The sequence below is a fragment of the Juglans regia genome, chromosome 9 (genome assembly GCF_001411555.2).
Source record: "Juglans regia cultivar Chandler chromosome 9, Walnut 2.0, whole genome shotgun sequence".
NCBI lineage: Eukaryota > Viridiplantae > Streptophyta > Magnoliopsida > Fagales > Juglandaceae > Juglans > Juglans regia.
The window spans coordinates 16839460-16857893 of NC_049909.1; the positions used below are offsets into that span (position 1 = coordinate 16839460).

Sequence of the window (18434 nt, forward strand, 5' to 3'; positions counted from 1 at the left end):
GCTCGAAACTTATTTATTTGAGACTTGTACCTTACGTAAATAAAATTTATTATAATTTAAAAAAAAATCAAAACACCAATCATTTTTTTAGTATATAGTTAATATAAAAAACTTCCACAACAAACTGTGTGATAAAAATAGAGGTGACGTTAAGTTGCCCACAAAATGTGTCACCCAAAAGTATCCCCTAGTACATTTTTTATTTTATAAATGTTAAAAAAAAAACACAAATTCATTAGTGATAACTATTTTAAACATTTAAATAAAAAAATAAAATAAAAACAATATACACTAGAGGACACTTTTGACAAACACATTTAGAAGACAACCAAATATTTTCCTGCAAAGTCATTGGCAGCAAGGGTTTTTAAAGCAAAATACTACCCAACAGGAAATTTCCTTGAGGCTAATCTTGAGTGCAGTCCTTCATTCATGTGGAGAAGTTTAATGGTATTCAAGCCACTCCTTGGAGAAGGACTATTATGGAGGATTGGAGACAGAGTAATGTTATATACAGTTGTGGAATGTATAAATACCGTACAGTCGCTTTGAAAAAGAATGAGGTCTATTATTAAAAAATTAATTTATTTTTATGTAGGTCTCATATTTATTTATTTTTTTCAAAATGACTGCACGGCGCTTGCAAGCTCACAACTATAAATATCATTTCTCTTCATTTCTTCCCATACAAATATTTCAAGAAAATGTCATTTGAAGACTCTTTTTTGCGTCCATGCATTCTGGTGAACAAAGCAAACCAAGCTATTGAGGACTATAAGCAGCTAGACAAAGCAATAGGCATTATTGGCAATGTTAATACCTCCGGCCTCTTGATCAACATTGGCAACCTCCTCCGGAAGGTTTTATGAAACTCAAGCGGCATGCAGCTCTTGACAAGACAAAATGCATGATTGGCATAGGAGTTGTAGTTCGTAATTGGGAAGGTAGGGTGGTGGCTACTCTTAGAATGAGAAGATCCATATACCCAAATGTCTTCCTTGCAGAATCTATCAGTGCTTTATAAGTTGCCACTCTCCTCAAAACTGGAATTAAAGAAAATCATTTTGGGAGGGTACTCATTGCAAGTTGTTAATGCAATTCAAGCATATGAGGACAGATGGAACAGCGCAGGAATGATGATTGAGGATATAAGCATGGTGGATAGCTGGTTTATTCAATATTTTCTAGGTGCCAACAACATCTTCGATCACTGCAGGATCCTAATAATTAGATATTTGCTACTCATCATCTACACATACAACACACCACATTTTTTTTAATTTTTTTTAATTTTTTTATTCATCTTAAACTAATTGAATTATTTTACTCATCATTCATATATCACACATTTGACAAGTGAAAATAATAATAATAATAATAATAATAATAAAAGTTTAGTGTGTGGTGTGTATGGATGATGAATAAAATTTTTCTAATAATTAAGAGAATTACTCATATATAATCATCCTCATATCACTTACTTTATTCCGTTGACGTGAGCTCACTAGGGGTGCTACCCAAACCCTGCTCCCGAGATGCTGGGTGAGGTCCATGGTGTCGGGAAGCAGGGGTGGACCTCCATCCACCCTGCCTCGCCCACTTTAATTGTGAGTACGTCCTAATAGGCCCAAAAACCATTCCTAGAACTAAAAGTGATTAAAGATATTTTTAGACTCAAATTGTAAATACTATAATCTAAAAATTAATAACATAATTTAAAAATTTGCTAGTGCATATTTTGTATAAGTTGTAGTGTCCTGGTGTGGCTTTCTTTTTTTTTATAGGAAGTCAAAGCAAAACAAGTCTCATACTTAAATAATGTGGAACCCTTGTATTGTCTTATATCAAGGCAATACAAGAATTTCACATTATTTAAGCGTGAGACTTTTAGTGCTTTGAGCTCCTATAAAAGAGTCACATTAACTACACTACAACTTACACAAAATATGAAGTAAAAATTATACTTAATACATATTACTATATTTATATATAGTAAAAATAATAACTAATATTTATAAATATATATTATAAAGAAAACGATAATATGATAATCCACCAAATGAACCAATTCATATATTTTTATTTTTTTATTTGTTTTTTCTTAATGATTAAATAAATGACTATTAATAAATTTATATTTTTTTCTTAATTGTTGAAGATGTTTAAAAAATACTTAAAAAAAAAACTCATTTATACATACACCTCCACCATGCATGGACAGTCGAGATTACCCGCCCCACCATGCAAAAGATAAAATATAAAAAAAAAAAAAAATTTACATTCAAGAATATACACTTCTCAGGTATTCTCATTACCCAAACGTAAACTTTAGATATTTGAATACTCTCTTGTATAAGTTTTTATCTTTTTAATAAACCATGCAGACAATAATATGTATAAATAGTACAACATTAACATTTCTCAAAGAAAAATGACATTCCCACCAAAAATTGATCCTAAAAAAAATCATCAATTATAATTTTTTATTTAATGATTAAATAAATATTTTTTAATAAATTTATAATTTTTAAAAAAATATTTAAAGAATTTAAAAAAACATTTAACACAATTAAATTTCGATAACTTTTCTTGAAATCCACTCATCATGGATGTTGTAGTGTCATTTCAAAAAACAAAGGAAAATTCTACTTTTCATCCAATTTTAAGATCACACACCACACAAGTTGATGTGGCAAACCCAGTCTACTTACAGTCCGATTCCATTGCTAAATCCCAAGGAAAAATCTCTATCCCTCTCCCTCCCATAAATCATTCATGACGATTTTTGGTTAAATCCCCAAGGAAAAATCCCTCTCCGCTGTGACAATTTCATCTTCTCCCATATGAGAACTTCCTCTCCCCGTTAGTCCCTAGTTGCCAATCCCATATAAAAAATCACTTTCATCGGAGATCCCATTTTGGTGCATTCATCGCAAAATCCCAATACGAAACTTTGCAGGCAACCTGCAGTGATGCCTTGAACAGATGATTGGATGAAACCGCACACCACATAACATACACGAAAAAGTAGCACTGTCAACCAACCATTTTGGTGGCTCCGCCTCAATTATTTCCCTCACATTGCCAAAATTAGTCTCTGTCAAAGCTTGGGTCATCTCTTTCCAAGCTTGTTCAAGTAGATGGCTTGAAACCAATGAGAATGTAGACTTGTGGATGTCATTTGAAGCAATAGCACCCACTTCCCCAAGGAAAACTGCTGCAAGTGACATCTCCACTATCACATCTCACATGGTCAACTCATTATCTTCCCCAAGGTACTGGCCCCATCCCATGTCTCCTTCAGGGAAGTAACCCCATTTGTGTGAAAGGAAGCTGCTACAGTCACCGAAAATGGTCACATAAATTTTCTACCGAATGACATGTCCTCTTGAGTTGTCATGCCATGTTCCATAAAAAAAAAAAAAAGAAGTCAAAAACAAAAAAGAAAAGAAACATGTCATTCGTCCCCACGTGAATTTAAAAAAAAAATCAAAAACATAAATGAAAACAAACATGTCCGTCTCTACCATTCGTCCCTGCCATTCGCCTGTCTCCTCTCTGTATTGCTACAGCCTACAACGTTTTCTCCCTCTATTTTCAACACAGATCTCTAATTCTAGTCCATCTTCCATCGGCATCGTTTTCTCCCTCTTCCGAGCAGTAGTTTTTCTTTCATGTTTTTCTCCATTTTTATTCAAATATTAGGGGTTTTATCTACAAATATTAAAAAAAATAAGTGCTCAAAAACATAAAATCTATTTGAAATACAAACCCACTAGGAATTAAATAATAAAAGAAGATGTTTTGATTTTCTATCCTGAACTTTTTGTATTGGAGAGTTTTGGACCTTAGATTTTTGTCTGTGTTCAAACTTCACGTATACAGTTTTGGACGTATTCAGTTTTTTTTTTTTTAATCAGAATGCATTCAATTTTGGACCTTAAAATTTTAGACGTATACAGTTTATTATTGTATTATTTGTATATGTTATTTCCTTTGTATGAAAATACTTGTTTCCCCACTTTTTGTGGATACGAAGTTGTCCAACTTTTTGTTTGTTTCTCCACTTTTTTTTTCTTTTTTCTCTTGGGTAAAAAATGGCATACTTCAACTTCTTGTGTTTAGTGATTTCCGCTTATCATAACTCAAATAAAAAATCTCTAAGCATTTGAACCTTACGTATGGATGTGTTTGCACACAATGGCCTGAGCATTCAGTTCAACTATCATTGGATTCAAAAATTTATATGAGAAATTGCTTGTTTTAGTTTGTATGATTTTTTTCCCTTTGCATGGCTTCAGTACCTTTCTTAAAATACTCTTGATTGGTAAAAATTCCCCATTGAGTGTACTGTTTTTAATGTAAAATCTATTATCAATAATTACAACAAAAACAAATCATACACGTTTCTTTCAAATCACTTTGATTGTATATGATTTCTTTCAATATTCAAGTTAATTAATATCTTGATTTGAATCTGGTTGGATATTCTTAGGTAATTCAAACACTAGAGTTGCAATGGATTCCGATATGGAACACGCAGATATTGAGTATGACGAGGTAAAAGTTGATAATGAGAACGAATGTGCTGAAATAATCGATGAACCTAATGTCGGAATGATATTTTCATCTGGAGAATACATTTTGTCTTACTATATGAAGTATGGTAAGCATGAGGGATTTGGGGTGTGTAAACAAAATTCTAAACAAGATGATGACGGTAATGTTAGATGGTTTACCTTAGTATTTGTGAGGGAAGGCACATCAAAGAGTAAGGCTACTAATGTGCTCAAGGCAAGACAAACGGATAAAATAGGGTATATGGTCAAGATTAATGTGACGATGAATGATGAAGGTGTATATATCCTGACTAAAGTAAACTTGGAGCACACACACATTTGTAGTCCGGGAAAGGCAAGATATTTCAAATGTTTTAAGAAGATTGATACTCATGTAGTTAAAAGACTTGAAATAAATGATGAGATAGAAATACAAATGTCAAATAATTTCAAGTCTCTAGTTGTTGAGGCGGGGGGTTACGATAAACTATCATTCGGGGAGAATGAGTGTCAAAACTATATTGACAAAGAAAGACAACTTCGTCTCGGGGTTGATGGCGTTGAAGCTCTATGTAACTACTTATAAGAAATGCAAAAAAAAAAAAAAAAAATCTAGATTTTTATTTTTCCATAGACGTGGATCATAATATGAGATTAAAGAATGTGTTTTGGGCAGACGCCCAAAGTAGAGGTATGTATGAATTATTTGGAGATGTGATTACATTTGACAAAACATACCTGACTAATGCCTACAAGATGCCTTTTGCACCATTTGTGGGTGTGAATCACAATGGTCAGTCAATCATATTCGGGTGTGAATTGATATCCAATGAGGATGCACATACCTTTGAGTGGTTGTTTAAGTCATGGTTGAAGTGTATGAAGGACCAACCACCAAGTGCAATTATCACATACCAAGACAAGGCAATACAAATTGTAATTGCTAGGGTGTTTCCAGCGTCTAGACATCACTTCTGCTTGTGACACATAATGAAAAAATTTCTTGAGAAGTTTGGGTCACATGCTCGATATAATAAAATAAGAGTGCACTACAGAAATGCGTGTATGACTCTTTAAGTGAGCATGAATTTGAAGAACGTTGGTCAGGCAAAATATTTCAAATGTTTTAAGAAGATTGATACTCATGTAGCTAAAAGACTTGAAATAAATGATGAAATAGAAATACGAATGTCAAAGAATTTCAAGTCTCTAGTTGTTGAGGCGGGGGGTTACGATAAACTATCATTCGGGGAGAATGAGTGTCAAAACTATATTGACAAAGTAAGACAACTTTATCTCGGGGTTGAAGGCGTTGAAGCTCTATGTAACTACTTCTAAGAAATGCAAAAAAAAAAAAAAAATCCAGATTTTTATTTTTCTATAGACGTGGATCATGATATGAGATTAAAGAATGTGTTTTGGGCAGACGCCTAAAGTAGAGGTATGTATGAATTATTTGGAGATGTGATTACATTTGACAAAACATACCTGACTAATGCCTACAAGATGCCTTTTGCACCGTTTGTGGGTATGAATCACCATGGTATGTCAATCATATTCGGGTGTGAATTGATATTCAATGAGGATACACATACCTTTGAGTGATTATTTAAGTCATGATTGAAGTGTATGAAGGACCAACCACCAAGTGCAATTATCACATACCAAGAGAAGGCAATGCAAATTGTAATTGTTAGGGTGTTTCCAGCGTCTAGACATCGCTTCTGCTTGTGGCACATTTTGGGCTATAATTTCAACTACACAACGGAGTGAAAGCATAAATGCATTTTTCGATAACTACGTTAACTCAAAGACCACTCTAAAGCAATTTGTTGATCAGTACGATTCAACTTTTAGAATGAAGGTGAAGAATGAAGCCGTTGCTGATTTCAATTCATTTAATATTGTGATTCATTGCATCAGTCACTATCATCTTGATGAGCAGTTTCAAAAAGTATACACAATTGCCAAGTTCAAAGAAGTACAAGATGAATTTCGAGAATTTCTATATTTGACTACCTCGTATTTCTATAGAAGGAGATTGCGATGCGACCCTATTGAGGTTCCTAGAGAGCAAAGTAGTCAAATAGCAGATCAATGCAATGTGAGCGGCACACAATATGTATCTCCTCAAACCCGGGTACTTCCTTTCGTGGTTTTTTGTTGTGAGAGCAATATGTATATTTTGATGTTGTGTACGTGAATAATGTTATTGTATATTGTTATAAAATATAACAAATCAAGTTTGGACACATACACTAAAATTTTTTTCTACTCATTTGATTGCTCATCCTTCGGAAGTAAACCTTTGCATGATATAAAAAATAAAGTTTGGACCACTATTACATCTTGTTAGTTTTAACACAACATTTTTTTTATACTTATAGTATACACGCAGACAAGTATACACAGAAGATTATTTAGGAATTGAAACGACCGTTGCTCGTTCACAGGTAAACCTTCGCAAAAATATAGAAAACAAAGTTTGCTTGGAAACATTATGATATTACATTTTGATACATTTGACACAAAATTTTTTTATGACTATAGTGTATACACATGGGCAAGTATATACAACAGATTATTTGGGTATTGGAGCGACTGCTCCTTAAGTGTAGGTAGTGTCAACGTGAGATACTAATGTTGTTTTTTAATTTTTTATTATTGTTCCTACTAAGTTTTGTTTCTTTAGGTCCAACAATCTCAATTGCATCTATCAGATCGGGATGATTATCAGGACAAGTATAAATGGCGGTGATTAGTAAAAATGTTTTGGTAGAAATGACTATGTACGGACACAATTATTGGAGTATGTTTTGGTGGAAATTATTGGCGTGCGATTTTGGTAGAAATTATTGGAGTATGTGGTGGTGTTTTGGTCCATTAAGTTATTGTAATATAATATTCAAACGTACTTCATGTAATAAGTTTAGTGCAATTTCCTATAATGTATTTTTGTATTAATAGAATTAATGCAATATCATATATAATGCACGATTTTGTAATGGAATGCAATATCCTGTAAAAATTGAAGCTGAAATTGCCATGTGGAAATATACACAAATTTAAAACTGTCCATTCATTCTCAAAAGTAACATATTTACAACTTTACAACAAAAAATGCCCAAAACATAAAAATGTTCATCCATTACATATCAATATTAAAGTACATCTCAAAATTACCCAAAACATAAAAATGTTCATCCATTACATGTCAATATTAGAGTACATCTCAAAATTGCCCAAACCCCAAAGATACCAAACCAAAATTGAGTAGAACCCAACAACTGCAACTCTTACTCCAGCACCAAATTCATGCCCATCCAACAACTGTAACTGCTTGTTATCATCTACACATTTGACACAACTTCAATATTTGTTGTCATCAATGAAATATACAACTTCAAGTTTCTGAACAATCTGTTGTATTTATGTCATTCAATTAGCAGAAGAAAGTAAATCATAACCCATAAGAAAAGATAATCAAAGTCCATAATTCGGGTGCCCCTTTTTGCAAACTCCATTAAATCAAAATCTCTAATATTACTGCATGTAAAATGGAGCTTAATTAATTAGGATCCTTTTTTCTGTCATTTAAATAGAATTATTCTGTGCTACGCATGACAAAAAAAAATTTCTACGTATGCTATAACAGCATACTATTTTAAAAAAATGTGTAATAATATTGTGTTAAAAAAATGTGTAACAATATTATTGTAACAACAACATATTGTGTTAACAATAGAGCCTTTATTTTAACACAACATTTTTTTAACACAGAGCCCTTTATTTTTTTCTACATTTTGTTGTTTCGTTAACTCACTTAGCTTGGACAAAGTAAAAAGGAAAAAATATATCAAATTAAATTCTTATTTTCTTCTTGAGTTTCAAACAATGTACGCAACCCAAACTGCAACTCTCCTTCCTTTAATTTTTTATTTTTTTACCAATTAAACATATTAATTGTTACAAATATGTTAAATCAATAACTATAAATCACTACAGAAAACATTTACAACAATGGTAATTCAAACAGTTAGTAATTACAATTTATAACCCATCAATAATAGCAAAAAGTTAGACGAGCTGAACATAAATCATCCTAGAAAACATAAGATAGAGAAGTGAAAATTATACACAAGCAACGAAGCATACTATGTAACAACATAGGCTCTATTGTTGTAAATGAAGCTCTACACATCGTGATGGAGGCAAGCGACGGGCTCAGAGAGATGGAGGGTTCGAGCTCTACCAATCGGGATGGAGGCAAGTAGCGGGCTCATGGAGATGTAGGGTTCTTGCTTAGGAAGATGGAAGCTCCGGGAGGTTTAAAAATAAAAGGGGGAGAGAGATTAAGGCAATCATGGGTTTAGAGTGGGGGTGTTCGTTCAAGGTGAAGGACAACGGGCTATGGAAGCTAAGGGCTTTGGCTCAGGTTTTGTACGTGAGTTCATGGTTCAAAGGATGAGATGTTGAAAGGATGCCAAAAGGGAGATGAGATGGCTCAGGAAGATAGAAGCCACAAAGCGAAGATTTGAATTTTAGAGAGAAGAGAGATCGTCTGGTTCTATGATATGTGCTCAAGATTTTTAGGGAGAAGCATTTTAGGTAGAGATGAGGGAGATGAGAGCTCGTAAGTCATAGCTTCTGATAAGGGAGCTGGGAGATGGGGGGTAGGGGCTGTAGGTGGAGTCTGGAGATGAGGTAGGATTTTTATTTTTGTTTGTCTGATCCACCTCGCAATAGCCAAGTCATTCAGTGGATGGTTTCAGTAAACAATTTTTGTAGACCTAGCATTTTCCTTGTGTGAAAACCTTTAGCCCCCACTCTTCATGCACACTTTCCAACATAGGTGGAACAGAAACAAGTATTCAAACCCCAATTTCTTCGTAAAACAGTGAAGTATTAGAAATGTAAAATATATTTTTTTTTAGAATAATGCTAACGAGAAGCCACTATATCAATGCACACTTTACATTCACTGCATGACTGCTTCTAATTTATTATTCTCAACACTCACTTAGGAAGATGTGTAGTCTAGATGATGACACATCATGTATGCAAAATGAATACTCCTAATAGTAGTTTCTATCTATATATATATATATTTTTTTAAACATTTTTTTAATCAATTTAAATATTTTAAAAAATTAACAAAAATACATTTAAAACACTTCCTTTAACAATTAATTAAAAAAAGATTTTCTAGATTTTATCGAGACGCATCTTTTGGTAGATGCATCACTTCCGAAAAATAAAACAACAGAGCCTTTTGCTCGACCATCTGAACGACAATATACCATCATATTAAAAAATTTAAAGACGTAAAGACGGGGGGCATCAGTTCTTTAATATGAAATGGCATCACTGTAAATCTCAGACGCAAATTACCCATTACAATACTAATATTCGTCATGTGCCCCACCAAATAGATGAACAAATTCCTATATAAAATATTAACATACAATAGCCACTTGCCTCCTAGGATGAACATGCCAGTAAAGTATATCATCATTTCCACAACACTCAACAGCACAAGAACACGAACGTCATTATAGACATAAAAGGAGCTAACAAATGTTAATTCTTAAAACAGATAAAACTAAAAAAAGGTGAAAATCTAGAACTTCCTCAGTTGCATATACCGTCAAGGCTTTCAATTCTTGCTCAGTGACATACCCATCACAATGCACGCAATATAGTTGCAAAATAAGAGGGTTGGGTACACTTCGCAGACTACGCAGACCGTGTGCCTATGTGCAACTGAACAAGTTTTGTATTAGATTTGAAGTGCATCTCACTCAAAATAAAAGAGGGCATCAGTTCTCCAAGGTGATAAAGCATCAATGAAAGATCTCAGACGCAAATTACCCATTAAATTACAATGAGATTCATCACTTGCCCAACCAAACTCTGAACACAGCAAAAACAGACAGCACTTCAATTAAAAAGAGAAACAAAAAGCATCACAACAATAGGACCCTAGTTTCACTAGGTTAGATTAGAAAGGACTTGGGTATGAGTGTATGTCTAAGACTTATAACCGTGCCTTGGAAATTCAAATCGGTGGCGACATAAAATAGCGATCAGAACCTGTCGGGATTCATGGAGTCGTCACACTATAGTTCAGCGGATTGACAGACTTGGTCTGAATTTCTATCATCACCTCGCCAATTTACCTCACCACCATAACTATTTCCACAATAGACAAAAGATTTCAGCTTTAACAAAACCAAGAAGAAGAAAACAGGAGCACGATATAACTGTGAAAGGGAAAGCTCAGAACTTCTTAGAGGGTTGTGTTGCCGTCAACAACGGAATCGTTAGAGACCGTCTCCGGTACACAGCTAGATCTTCATCACAGCTTCACCTTTCAAAGAAAAAGAAAATCAGAGAGAGAGAGAGATTTATAAGTGAAGTATGGTGGGCTAGGCGGAATGAGAAAGATGTGCGTCGAAGAGGGTATTTATAGGCATGGACAACTGAAACCCTAATCTGCGAAGGGACCAGTTATGGGCGAATCGGGTCGGGTTCGATTTGTTGAACAAAGAAATAAGTAATTGAAAATGATTGGGTGACTCCAAATGTTTATTTTATTTTTTATTTTTAGGAAAGTGCTTATTAATAAATTAATAAATTGTTTTTAAATAATTAAGAATGTTTAAAATCATTTATTATTAAATAATAATAATAATAAAGTGCAATTAGACTAGAAGGCATGTTTGGATACACATATAGAGTCATCCTAGCATTGTCCATAAATAATTTCAATTTTGCTTTGTGCATAAATTTCAAAGGAATCAAGTTTGTAAATATTTTTGTGTCAAATTTATCATCTAAAATGGAAAATAAATAAATGTATAAATCGACTTTATAATATTTACTAAATATTTAATATTATCTTTAAAATTTCGATAGGATAATTATAAATGTTGTAAGACTCTTTCTATATATTGTATGAGAAATTCTATTTGCAGTCTTCAAGTGGGGACTGCATGTGCAGCCACATTATTAAATGAGAGAAAACATTATTTAAGGAGGGATAATTTTATAATTTTAAAAAATTTTAAAGTTAAAATAGTCTAGGCCTGCACATGCAGTCTCCAAGTGGGGACTGTACCTAGCATTGCTCTAACCTTTAATACTGTGTTTGTCTTTTTTTTTTAATATTAGATTATTCAATACAATCGGACAATTAGAACAAATCTCAACTTGTATAGTATATTTGATTAGAAAAATGCTAAATGTATTTAAAAAACCTTACAAAAACTTACTTCTCCACATATCAATTATTGATATGCTGAAAATCATGAAATTTAAATTTCAAAAAAATACTAACAAAATGAGTCTTATAAGTAAAATTATAAGTATATATAGCGCTACTCATTTGATTATCATTAAAATTAATTTAAGAGAAAATCTTGCATCGAACGGTCATTTTGCCAAGATTTTAAGGTGCAAGCTAAAAAGTATTCTTGATCCTTATTATGGACCAATGGCATGAAGATCCAATATAAAAATTGATCTCATGCTTGATCGCTTTAGCAGCCTAATGAACCTATGAATAAAGACAATTTACATTATCATTGTTATTACTACAAAAAATATATATATAACTACATATATATTATCTTCCTTGGAATGTAATAAATTGGATCAAGATTTCTTACAATTTTTTTATCCACAGTTTGATGAGATAAAGATAAACAGCCCATAAACCTCACAGCATTAAATGCTGCATGTATATCCATCCATACCTCTCTAAATTGTAAAATATGTTTCGATGAAAAATTTTTAAGAAATCTTAATCCGAGCCAAGTCCACATTTGAGTGAACAAACCAATATGAAGAACCAGGCAACCTGTTCTAAAAGAAAGTGGAAGGAACATGAACCAAAAAGGACGCGTATTGGAAGAAAAATTGCCCCAAAAAATGTAGAAAACAGTAGAAAATAGTCATGAATGGTAGATTGAATGAAAGGCTGACATTTGACTCTGTAAATCAATTTTCTTTTCCTTTCTTTTTCCCTCTTCGGCCATAAATTCACAGGGCTTATGGGCCATTAAATAAAGAGTTAACCTTCTCTATTCCTTAAATCCTTCTCATTCTTGGTGAATGCAGGACTTGATCTGGGTCTCTGGTACTGCTTCAATTGACTTTACCAGCTAACCTAATTGACGTCTTCAACTTCTCCAATATGATTTCATTGGAAAATGCTACTCACTGAACAATCATCATGAACACGCCAAATAGTTTCACCCAGCAGGTTTGCCACTGAAAGAACAGTCAACTGGGGGAAGTAGTTCTTCTCTGCAACTGGGATCGTGTTTGTAACAATCACCTCTTGAAACAGGCCGCTTGACAACCTCTCAATTGCAGGAGGGCTGTAAAGAAAAAGTTAACGATAAAAGAGTCATATATTTGTTATCGTATACAATTTTAGGAATTTATACAATTTAGGACTCTATTAATATTAGTTGTACAAATTATCTTACCATGTATAGATGTTGAATATTAGGAATCAGTTAGACTCCGTGTATAGCATATACTTCATTGTATAGATGAAATTTATGAAATAATGAAAGGGGCTGAACTCACAGGGTTAAGTTTGTCCAACAAAGTTCTCTGAGCATTCTCGGTTTCTTAGCAATTTGACATGGTATCAAAGCCAGGTTCATAGTTTTCCTGCCATCTACTTGACCACTACTCGATCTGATATCTCCTATGTTGTTCATCAGGTCAGTCAGTTTATGTCTTCTCCTTGGCATCTCCATCTTGCTGCAGTTCGACGCATCATCTACTATCTTTGAGGTTCATCTACTCGTGGGTTGTTCTTTCCTACCAGCTCCTCTCTTCAACTTGTTGCCTATAGTGATGCTGATTGAGCTAAGTGTCCAGATACACGTCGATCTACTACGGGTTGGTGTATGTTTTTAGGTGATGCCTTAATTTCTTGGAGATGTAAGAAACAAGATTGTGTTTCTAAATCCTCGACTGAGGCCGAATATCGTGCTATGTTTACTGCTTGTTCTGAAATTGTATGGCTACGCGGTCTTCTTGAGGAGCTTGGGTTTTCTCAGACTACTTCTACCCCTCTTCATGCTGATAACACTAGTGCTATCCAGATTGCCACCAATCCCGTTTTCCATGAACGCACCAAGCACAATGAGGTTGATTGTCATTTTATTCAAGACACCTTGGAAAGTCCAGTGATATCTCTTCCTCACATCTCTTTTGATCTCCAAGTGGCTGATGTCTTCACCAAACCTATGACTCGATAGCAACATCAATTTCTTGTTGGCAAATTGTTGCTGGTTGACTTATTAGCATCAATTTGAGGGGAGATATTACTGTATACAATTTTAGAAATTTATACAATTTAGGACTCTGTTAATATTAGCTGTACAGATTATCTTACCATGTATAGATACTGAATATTAGGAATCAGTTAGACTCCATGTATAGCATATACTTCCATGTATAGATGGAATTTACGAAATAATGAAAGGGGCTGGACTCACAGGGTTAAGTTTTTCCTACAAAGTTCTCTGAGCATTCTCGGTTTCTTAGCAATTTGACAATATTGAGATCATCTAACCCAAAGGCCCATGGGTAATCATTGTTAAAACCTCAAACACACTCACTTTTTAACCCGGAGGTCTGACAGTAAGATCTTGAAATCAGAATAAGCTCTAGTCAAAATGCAGGCCCCAGCTTTATAGTTATGCAAGGAAGAAAAACTACCACTCAGAGAAGACTGATTGGGATATAATTACCTCTAACCAAATAAAATGAGTCTTACTACAAGTGTAGCATAAAAAGAAAATTTTCCTAGTATTTTTATAATTTGAGCATGGTGTAGGAGTAGGTAAGATAACTCTTTTCTGGCGATTATCTACCCAGAAATTTCTTTAGGGTTTGGCAGTATTTAGCATCAGACTGAATAAGAATCACTCTGTATTTAGTATCTAGACTTCTTAGCAAAAAGGAGTTAATTTAAGTTACAAAACAAAAACAGAGATGGTTTGATAAATTTAATATTCTCCCACTTCATTAAAATTTGTATGGTAATCTCATAAAGAAGCTAACAAGTTTGTGCTAAGCATCTAGAGAAACAAATGAGAAGAACTGCTGTAAATGAAGTCAATACCTGAACACAGCATGAGTGCAGCATGCATAGACCTCTCTGGCCCCCTCTTCATGTAAAAGAGCTGCACCTTTAGCAATGGTCCCTACAGCACACAACCAATTCACTAGTTATAAGCTTATATGGTTTAAGAGGAAATGAATACAACCGATAATGTCTCTTTTCTTCAATTGAAGGAAGTTTCAGTGTTGGATTTTAGCATTCAAAAGCACTTGACTCACCAGCAGTGTCAATCATGTCATCCATCATCACTGCAACTTTTCCTTTTACATCTCCAATCAGATTCATCACCTACAAGATGAACATTGGCCACGGTTTTTAGGCCGTGAAAGAAAAAACATGCTATAACGCTTTAGCACAAGTCTTCACAGACATCTAGTATAATATATAAGAGAATCAAGAACTTGACCAAGACACATGTAAGCTGAAAAAAAGAAAAAAAAAAAAGAAGATAATTTAACAGAGTACTGATGCAAAATTTACCTCAGCAACATTGTGTCCATAGCGCCTTTTGTCTACAATGGCTAAAGGTGCATCAGATAATTTTTTTGCAAAAGCACGTGCCCTTGCTACCCCACCAACATCAGGGGAAACAACTACCAAATCTTGAGAACTGATTGTCTTGCTGGCAAGATAATCAAGAATCACAGGCTAGAGTCCACATAACAAACATATCATAGATCAGAGACCACTAAAACGTTGAAAGTCAACAGTCAAGTGTATGGACTACTTTACCAGAGAATATACATGATCCACTGGGATATCGAAGTAACCCATGGACTGCCCAGAATGAAGGTCACAAGCTAGAACACGGTTAGCACCTGCTTCTGTGATAAGGTTTGCAACTAGTTTGGCTGCAATTGATTCGCGCCCTTGGGTCTGGGGAAAAAAGTTCATAGATGGAGAAGACAATGTTAGCCAGCCTATATAGAACACAATATAATGCAAATTTTTACGAATCATTGATTTTCTTAAGATGCATTGGTAGAACCAATCATCACAGCGACCAGTCAAATTCAATGTACTACAGCAAAAGGATGACACTCAATTTCAAATCCTATCCACCTAGTTGAAAACTAGAAGGGTTCATTCAGGATTTTTCTTTCTAATAGGTTTGACGATATGCCCTAGACCATTAAAATTGGAATAGTAGATTCCCAATGACCCCCATGTTGGGCAGATTTGCAATATGTAATGTTTATGTAAACTACAACAACTGATTTATTTCATAAACGCTCATTAAAGTACACTGCAATTTAGAACTTGCCTTTCTGTCAGCTCTAGCATATCCAAAATATGGAATCACTGCAGTAATGGTTTTGGCCGAAGCTCTACGACAAGCATCTATCATTACTAATAGCTCCATGAGATTCTCATTTGCAGGAGGGCAGGTAGGCTGTACTAGGTATACATCACATCCTCTGACACTCTCTTGCAACTGAACATATATTTCCCCATCTGCAAATCGCTTTATGTTGATCTTTCCGAGCTCCAGGCCCATGTACCAAGCAATTTCCTGGGGGCAAAAAACAAAGTGCCTGGCAATATAAGCACAACATTCCAAAAATATACATGCGTGTGTGCATGATTGTGTGTGCTGGCCTGCTGTGTGTGGGAGTGTTGTGTGCATATGTGGATGGGTGCGAGCGTTCAAATGCGTATGTCTGTGTGCTAGAGAGCGTGTCTATCTGTTGGCTAGGGAATAAATAACTATACCCAACACATTTTTGGGTGAAAAATATTTGTTCAAAAGCAAACATATAATCATGTAGGCAGTTGGCCTTGACCCTGAAGTATTCAAATCCTATAAAAAACTATAATATCCTGCAAATTTAAAGGGAAAAAATATTGATTCTGAAGCACAGGAATTTCTAAGAATTCTGACAGATTACTTCTTTAGGTGGGCAAAGTTTAGAGCAATTCCATTGAAGACAGTGAGGTTTTAACAAATAACCATAGCCAGATTAATCACAGATGCATAGCTGTATGGCACTTAGCAATGAAAAGCTGAACGACAAGTAATGAGATAACATCAATCGTCCAATGTTTACAAAAATCACAACTTGAAGATATTGAGCAGTGCCCAACCCTGGTCTGTAGATAATTTTCAGACCAATATCATCAGAGAGAATGGTGGCAACAACCATTAGAAGAAAAAACAAAAAAGCACAGGATAAACCACTCGCAACCTGCAAATTCAGTTTCTTTAAATGACTTATCAATCCACTAATTAATCCGAAAGCACTTCATTAACAATACCTTGTGAATCCAAAGAACAAAAACAATAAAGTAATAGTCCTACCTGAGAAAGGATAGGATTTGCAGTGCCAGAAAATAATTTCAGCCTGGTACTAGTTCGGTTGACTGTCTTCTCCATGCGTGCAGTTTCCAAAAAGTTGGGTAGATTCCGCTCGTTAAGGATAGGAACAATGGGCTTCCCATTTATATTTTTGAACGGCTCGGATAGATCACATTTCTAATACCATAAAAGAATACCCAAATCAATAATATTTGATTGTTTGTATACTCCTGGGGTACTCTGTTTCTATTCTTATTTCAATAAAACTTACTTTTACCTATAAAATATATATATATATATATTTGATAACGACCTAGTTTGCATATACATCAGAAGAAAACCACAAACTTTGCTGGTATAAGCACGTAGCAAAAGAATCAAACAATAAATTAAAAATGATTTGCAGATATTCACTTGGAGTTCAATATCCCATTTTCAAAGAATTTTAAAAAGAGAACTGTTACGACCATAACAACATTTCACAAAAGTAAATTAAACAAATTGACATGATTTCATAATACCTTAAATCTAGTTTACAATAAAAATAATTTTATAATAAGATGTATCATCAAGCAACCTCAGTTTGTCTGCCAAAGCATTTCTCTTTTAAAAAAAATTAGACTTCAAACCCAAACACGTTTAAAAAAAAAAACCATTGATATTACAGCCGAAAAAAATTAATTGGAATACACAATGAAAAATGTTGAACTCAATTATATACCTTTTTTTTATTAGTTTCTATTGAAATTGCACTGGAATTGATGAACCCAACCAAAGCAAGCCCAATAATTCACATTTTGAAGCTGTACAATTTATGAACAAAGAAGAAGAACAACTACAACAAAAAGAATAAAAAAGAAAACTTCGCATGTATATATTACTAGAGAGAGAGACTCAGAGAGAGAGAGAGAGATTACGAAGGTTTTATGGGCGTGAATTCGAGAGCGGGATTCGGAGGAGACAAAGCGTCTATGGCTGAGAGTATAGCGAGAGAATAGAGACGAAGCAGAAGAAGAAGAAGCGGCAGCGGCAGAAGAAGAAGAAGCAAATGGCAGAGTCAGGGAGGCAGCAGCCATGGATTTCTATGAAGTAGGGGTAGGGTTCCGCAAAACCTTGAGAAGAGAGGGGGAGAAGGAGAGAGGAAAGAAGGGAGGTTCTTTCTATGGAGCTCTTTAATAATAACAATGGCGGGTCTTTGTGTTTTCCACTGGTTTCGGATTTTCGCACAAAACGTAGGGATGAGGGGAGGTGGGACTGTCAAGAGAAAGCATATACGACGCCGTTGCGGGCCTGGCAACTTGGGCTGCTTTTTTTGGATTTATTCAAATGCTCCAAATCTAAATCCTAGCCAACAAGTCTGCCAAAAAAATAAAAATAAATAAAAGAAAAATAAAAGTCTATTTTTTTCCTAAAAAGTTAAAATAAAATA

General features: G+C 34.3%; 2 protein-coding genes, 1 long non-coding RNA gene and 4 other non-coding genes across 9 annotated transcripts; 1 reads left to right on the forward strand and 6 right to left on the reverse strand.

Annotated features, from left to right (window-relative positions):
- Positions 1–4518: 4518 nt before the first annotated feature.
- Positions 4519–5543, forward strand: LOC118349434 (protein FAR1-RELATED SEQUENCE 5-like). The gene is made up of 2 exons (XM_035693861.1): positions 4519–5131; positions 5236–5543. The coding sequence occupies exons 1-2, from the start codon at positions 4519–4521 to the stop codon at positions 5541–5543; spliced, it is 921 nt and encodes a 306-aa protein (XP_035549754.1).
- A 2070-nt stretch (positions 5544–7613) lies between these two features.
- On the reverse strand, positions 7614–10991 carry LOC109007418. The gene is made up of 2 exons (XR_001998771.2): positions 10846–10991; positions 7614–10751 (listed from the first exon to the last, which is right to left on the reverse strand). It is a non-coding gene; the product is annotated as an uncharacterized LOC109007418 (long non-coding RNA).
- Positions 9892–9984, reverse strand: LOC118349529. The gene has a single exon (XR_004802484.1). It is a non-coding gene; the product is annotated as a small nucleolar RNA Z101 (small nucleolar RNA).
- Positions 10371–10466, reverse strand: LOC118349526. Its single transcript, XR_004802481.1, has one exon. It is a non-coding gene; the product is annotated as a small nucleolar RNA Z101 (small nucleolar RNA).
- Positions 10642–10730, reverse strand: LOC118349537. Its single transcript, XR_004802492.1, has one exon. It is a non-coding gene; the product is annotated as a small nucleolar RNA snoR14 (small nucleolar RNA).
- LOC118349533 lies at positions 10835–10926 on the reverse strand. Its single transcript, XR_004802488.1, has one exon. It is a non-coding gene; the product is annotated as a small nucleolar RNA U61 (small nucleolar RNA).
- A 1346-nt stretch (positions 10992–12337) lies between the features above and the next one.
- Positions 12338–18258, reverse strand: LOC109007413 (ribose-phosphate pyrophosphokinase 1-like). 3 transcript variants are annotated; one of them, XR_004802446.1, is made up of 9 exons: positions 17923–18258; positions 17009–17182; positions 15974–16222; positions 15442–15585; positions 15190–15357; positions 14928–14997; positions 14710–14791; positions 13158–13826; positions 12828–12943 (listed from the first exon to the last, which is right to left on the reverse strand). XR_004802446.1 is itself a non-coding variant. In XM_018987082.2 (8 exons), exons 1-8 carry the CDS (start codon positions 18079–18081, stop codon positions 12763–12765), a joined length of 1227 nt encoding a protein of 408 aa, XP_018842627.2. In that variant the 5' UTR covers positions 18082–18254; the 3' UTR covers positions 12338–12762. The 3 variants fall into 3 exon arrangements, 2 of the variants coding, with proteins under 2 accessions (XP_018842627.2, XP_018842628.2); XM_018987082.2 differs by lacking the exon at positions 13158–13826 and having other exon boundaries at positions 12338–12943; positions 17923–18254; XM_018987083.2 differs by lacking the exon at positions 12828–12943 and having other exon boundaries at positions 13799–13909; positions 17923–18255.
- Between the last annotated feature and the right edge of the window lie 176 nt (positions 18259–18434).

Coding starts and splice junctions, on each gene's coding strand:
- LOC118349434 (XM_035693861.1), top strand. CDS start 4,519: ATGGATTCCGATATGGAACACGCAGATATTGAGTATGACGAGGTAAAA. Junction 5,132..5,235: donor TGATGGCGTTGAAGCTCTAT/GTAACTACTTAT, acceptor TGTTTTGGGCAG/ACGCCCAAAGTAGAGGTATG.
- LOC109007413 (XM_018987082.2), bottom strand. CDS start 18,081: ATGGCTGCTGCCTCCCTGACTCTGCCATTTGCTTCTTCTTCTTCTGCC. Junction 17,183..17,922: donor TTCACGCCCATAAAACCTTC/GTAATCTCTCTC, acceptor TTATGGTATTAG/AAATGTGATCTATCCGAGCC. Junction 14,998..15,189: donor ATGGACACAATGTTGCTGAG/GTAAATTTTGCA, acceptor TTCATCTTGTAG/GTGATGAATCTGATTGGAGA.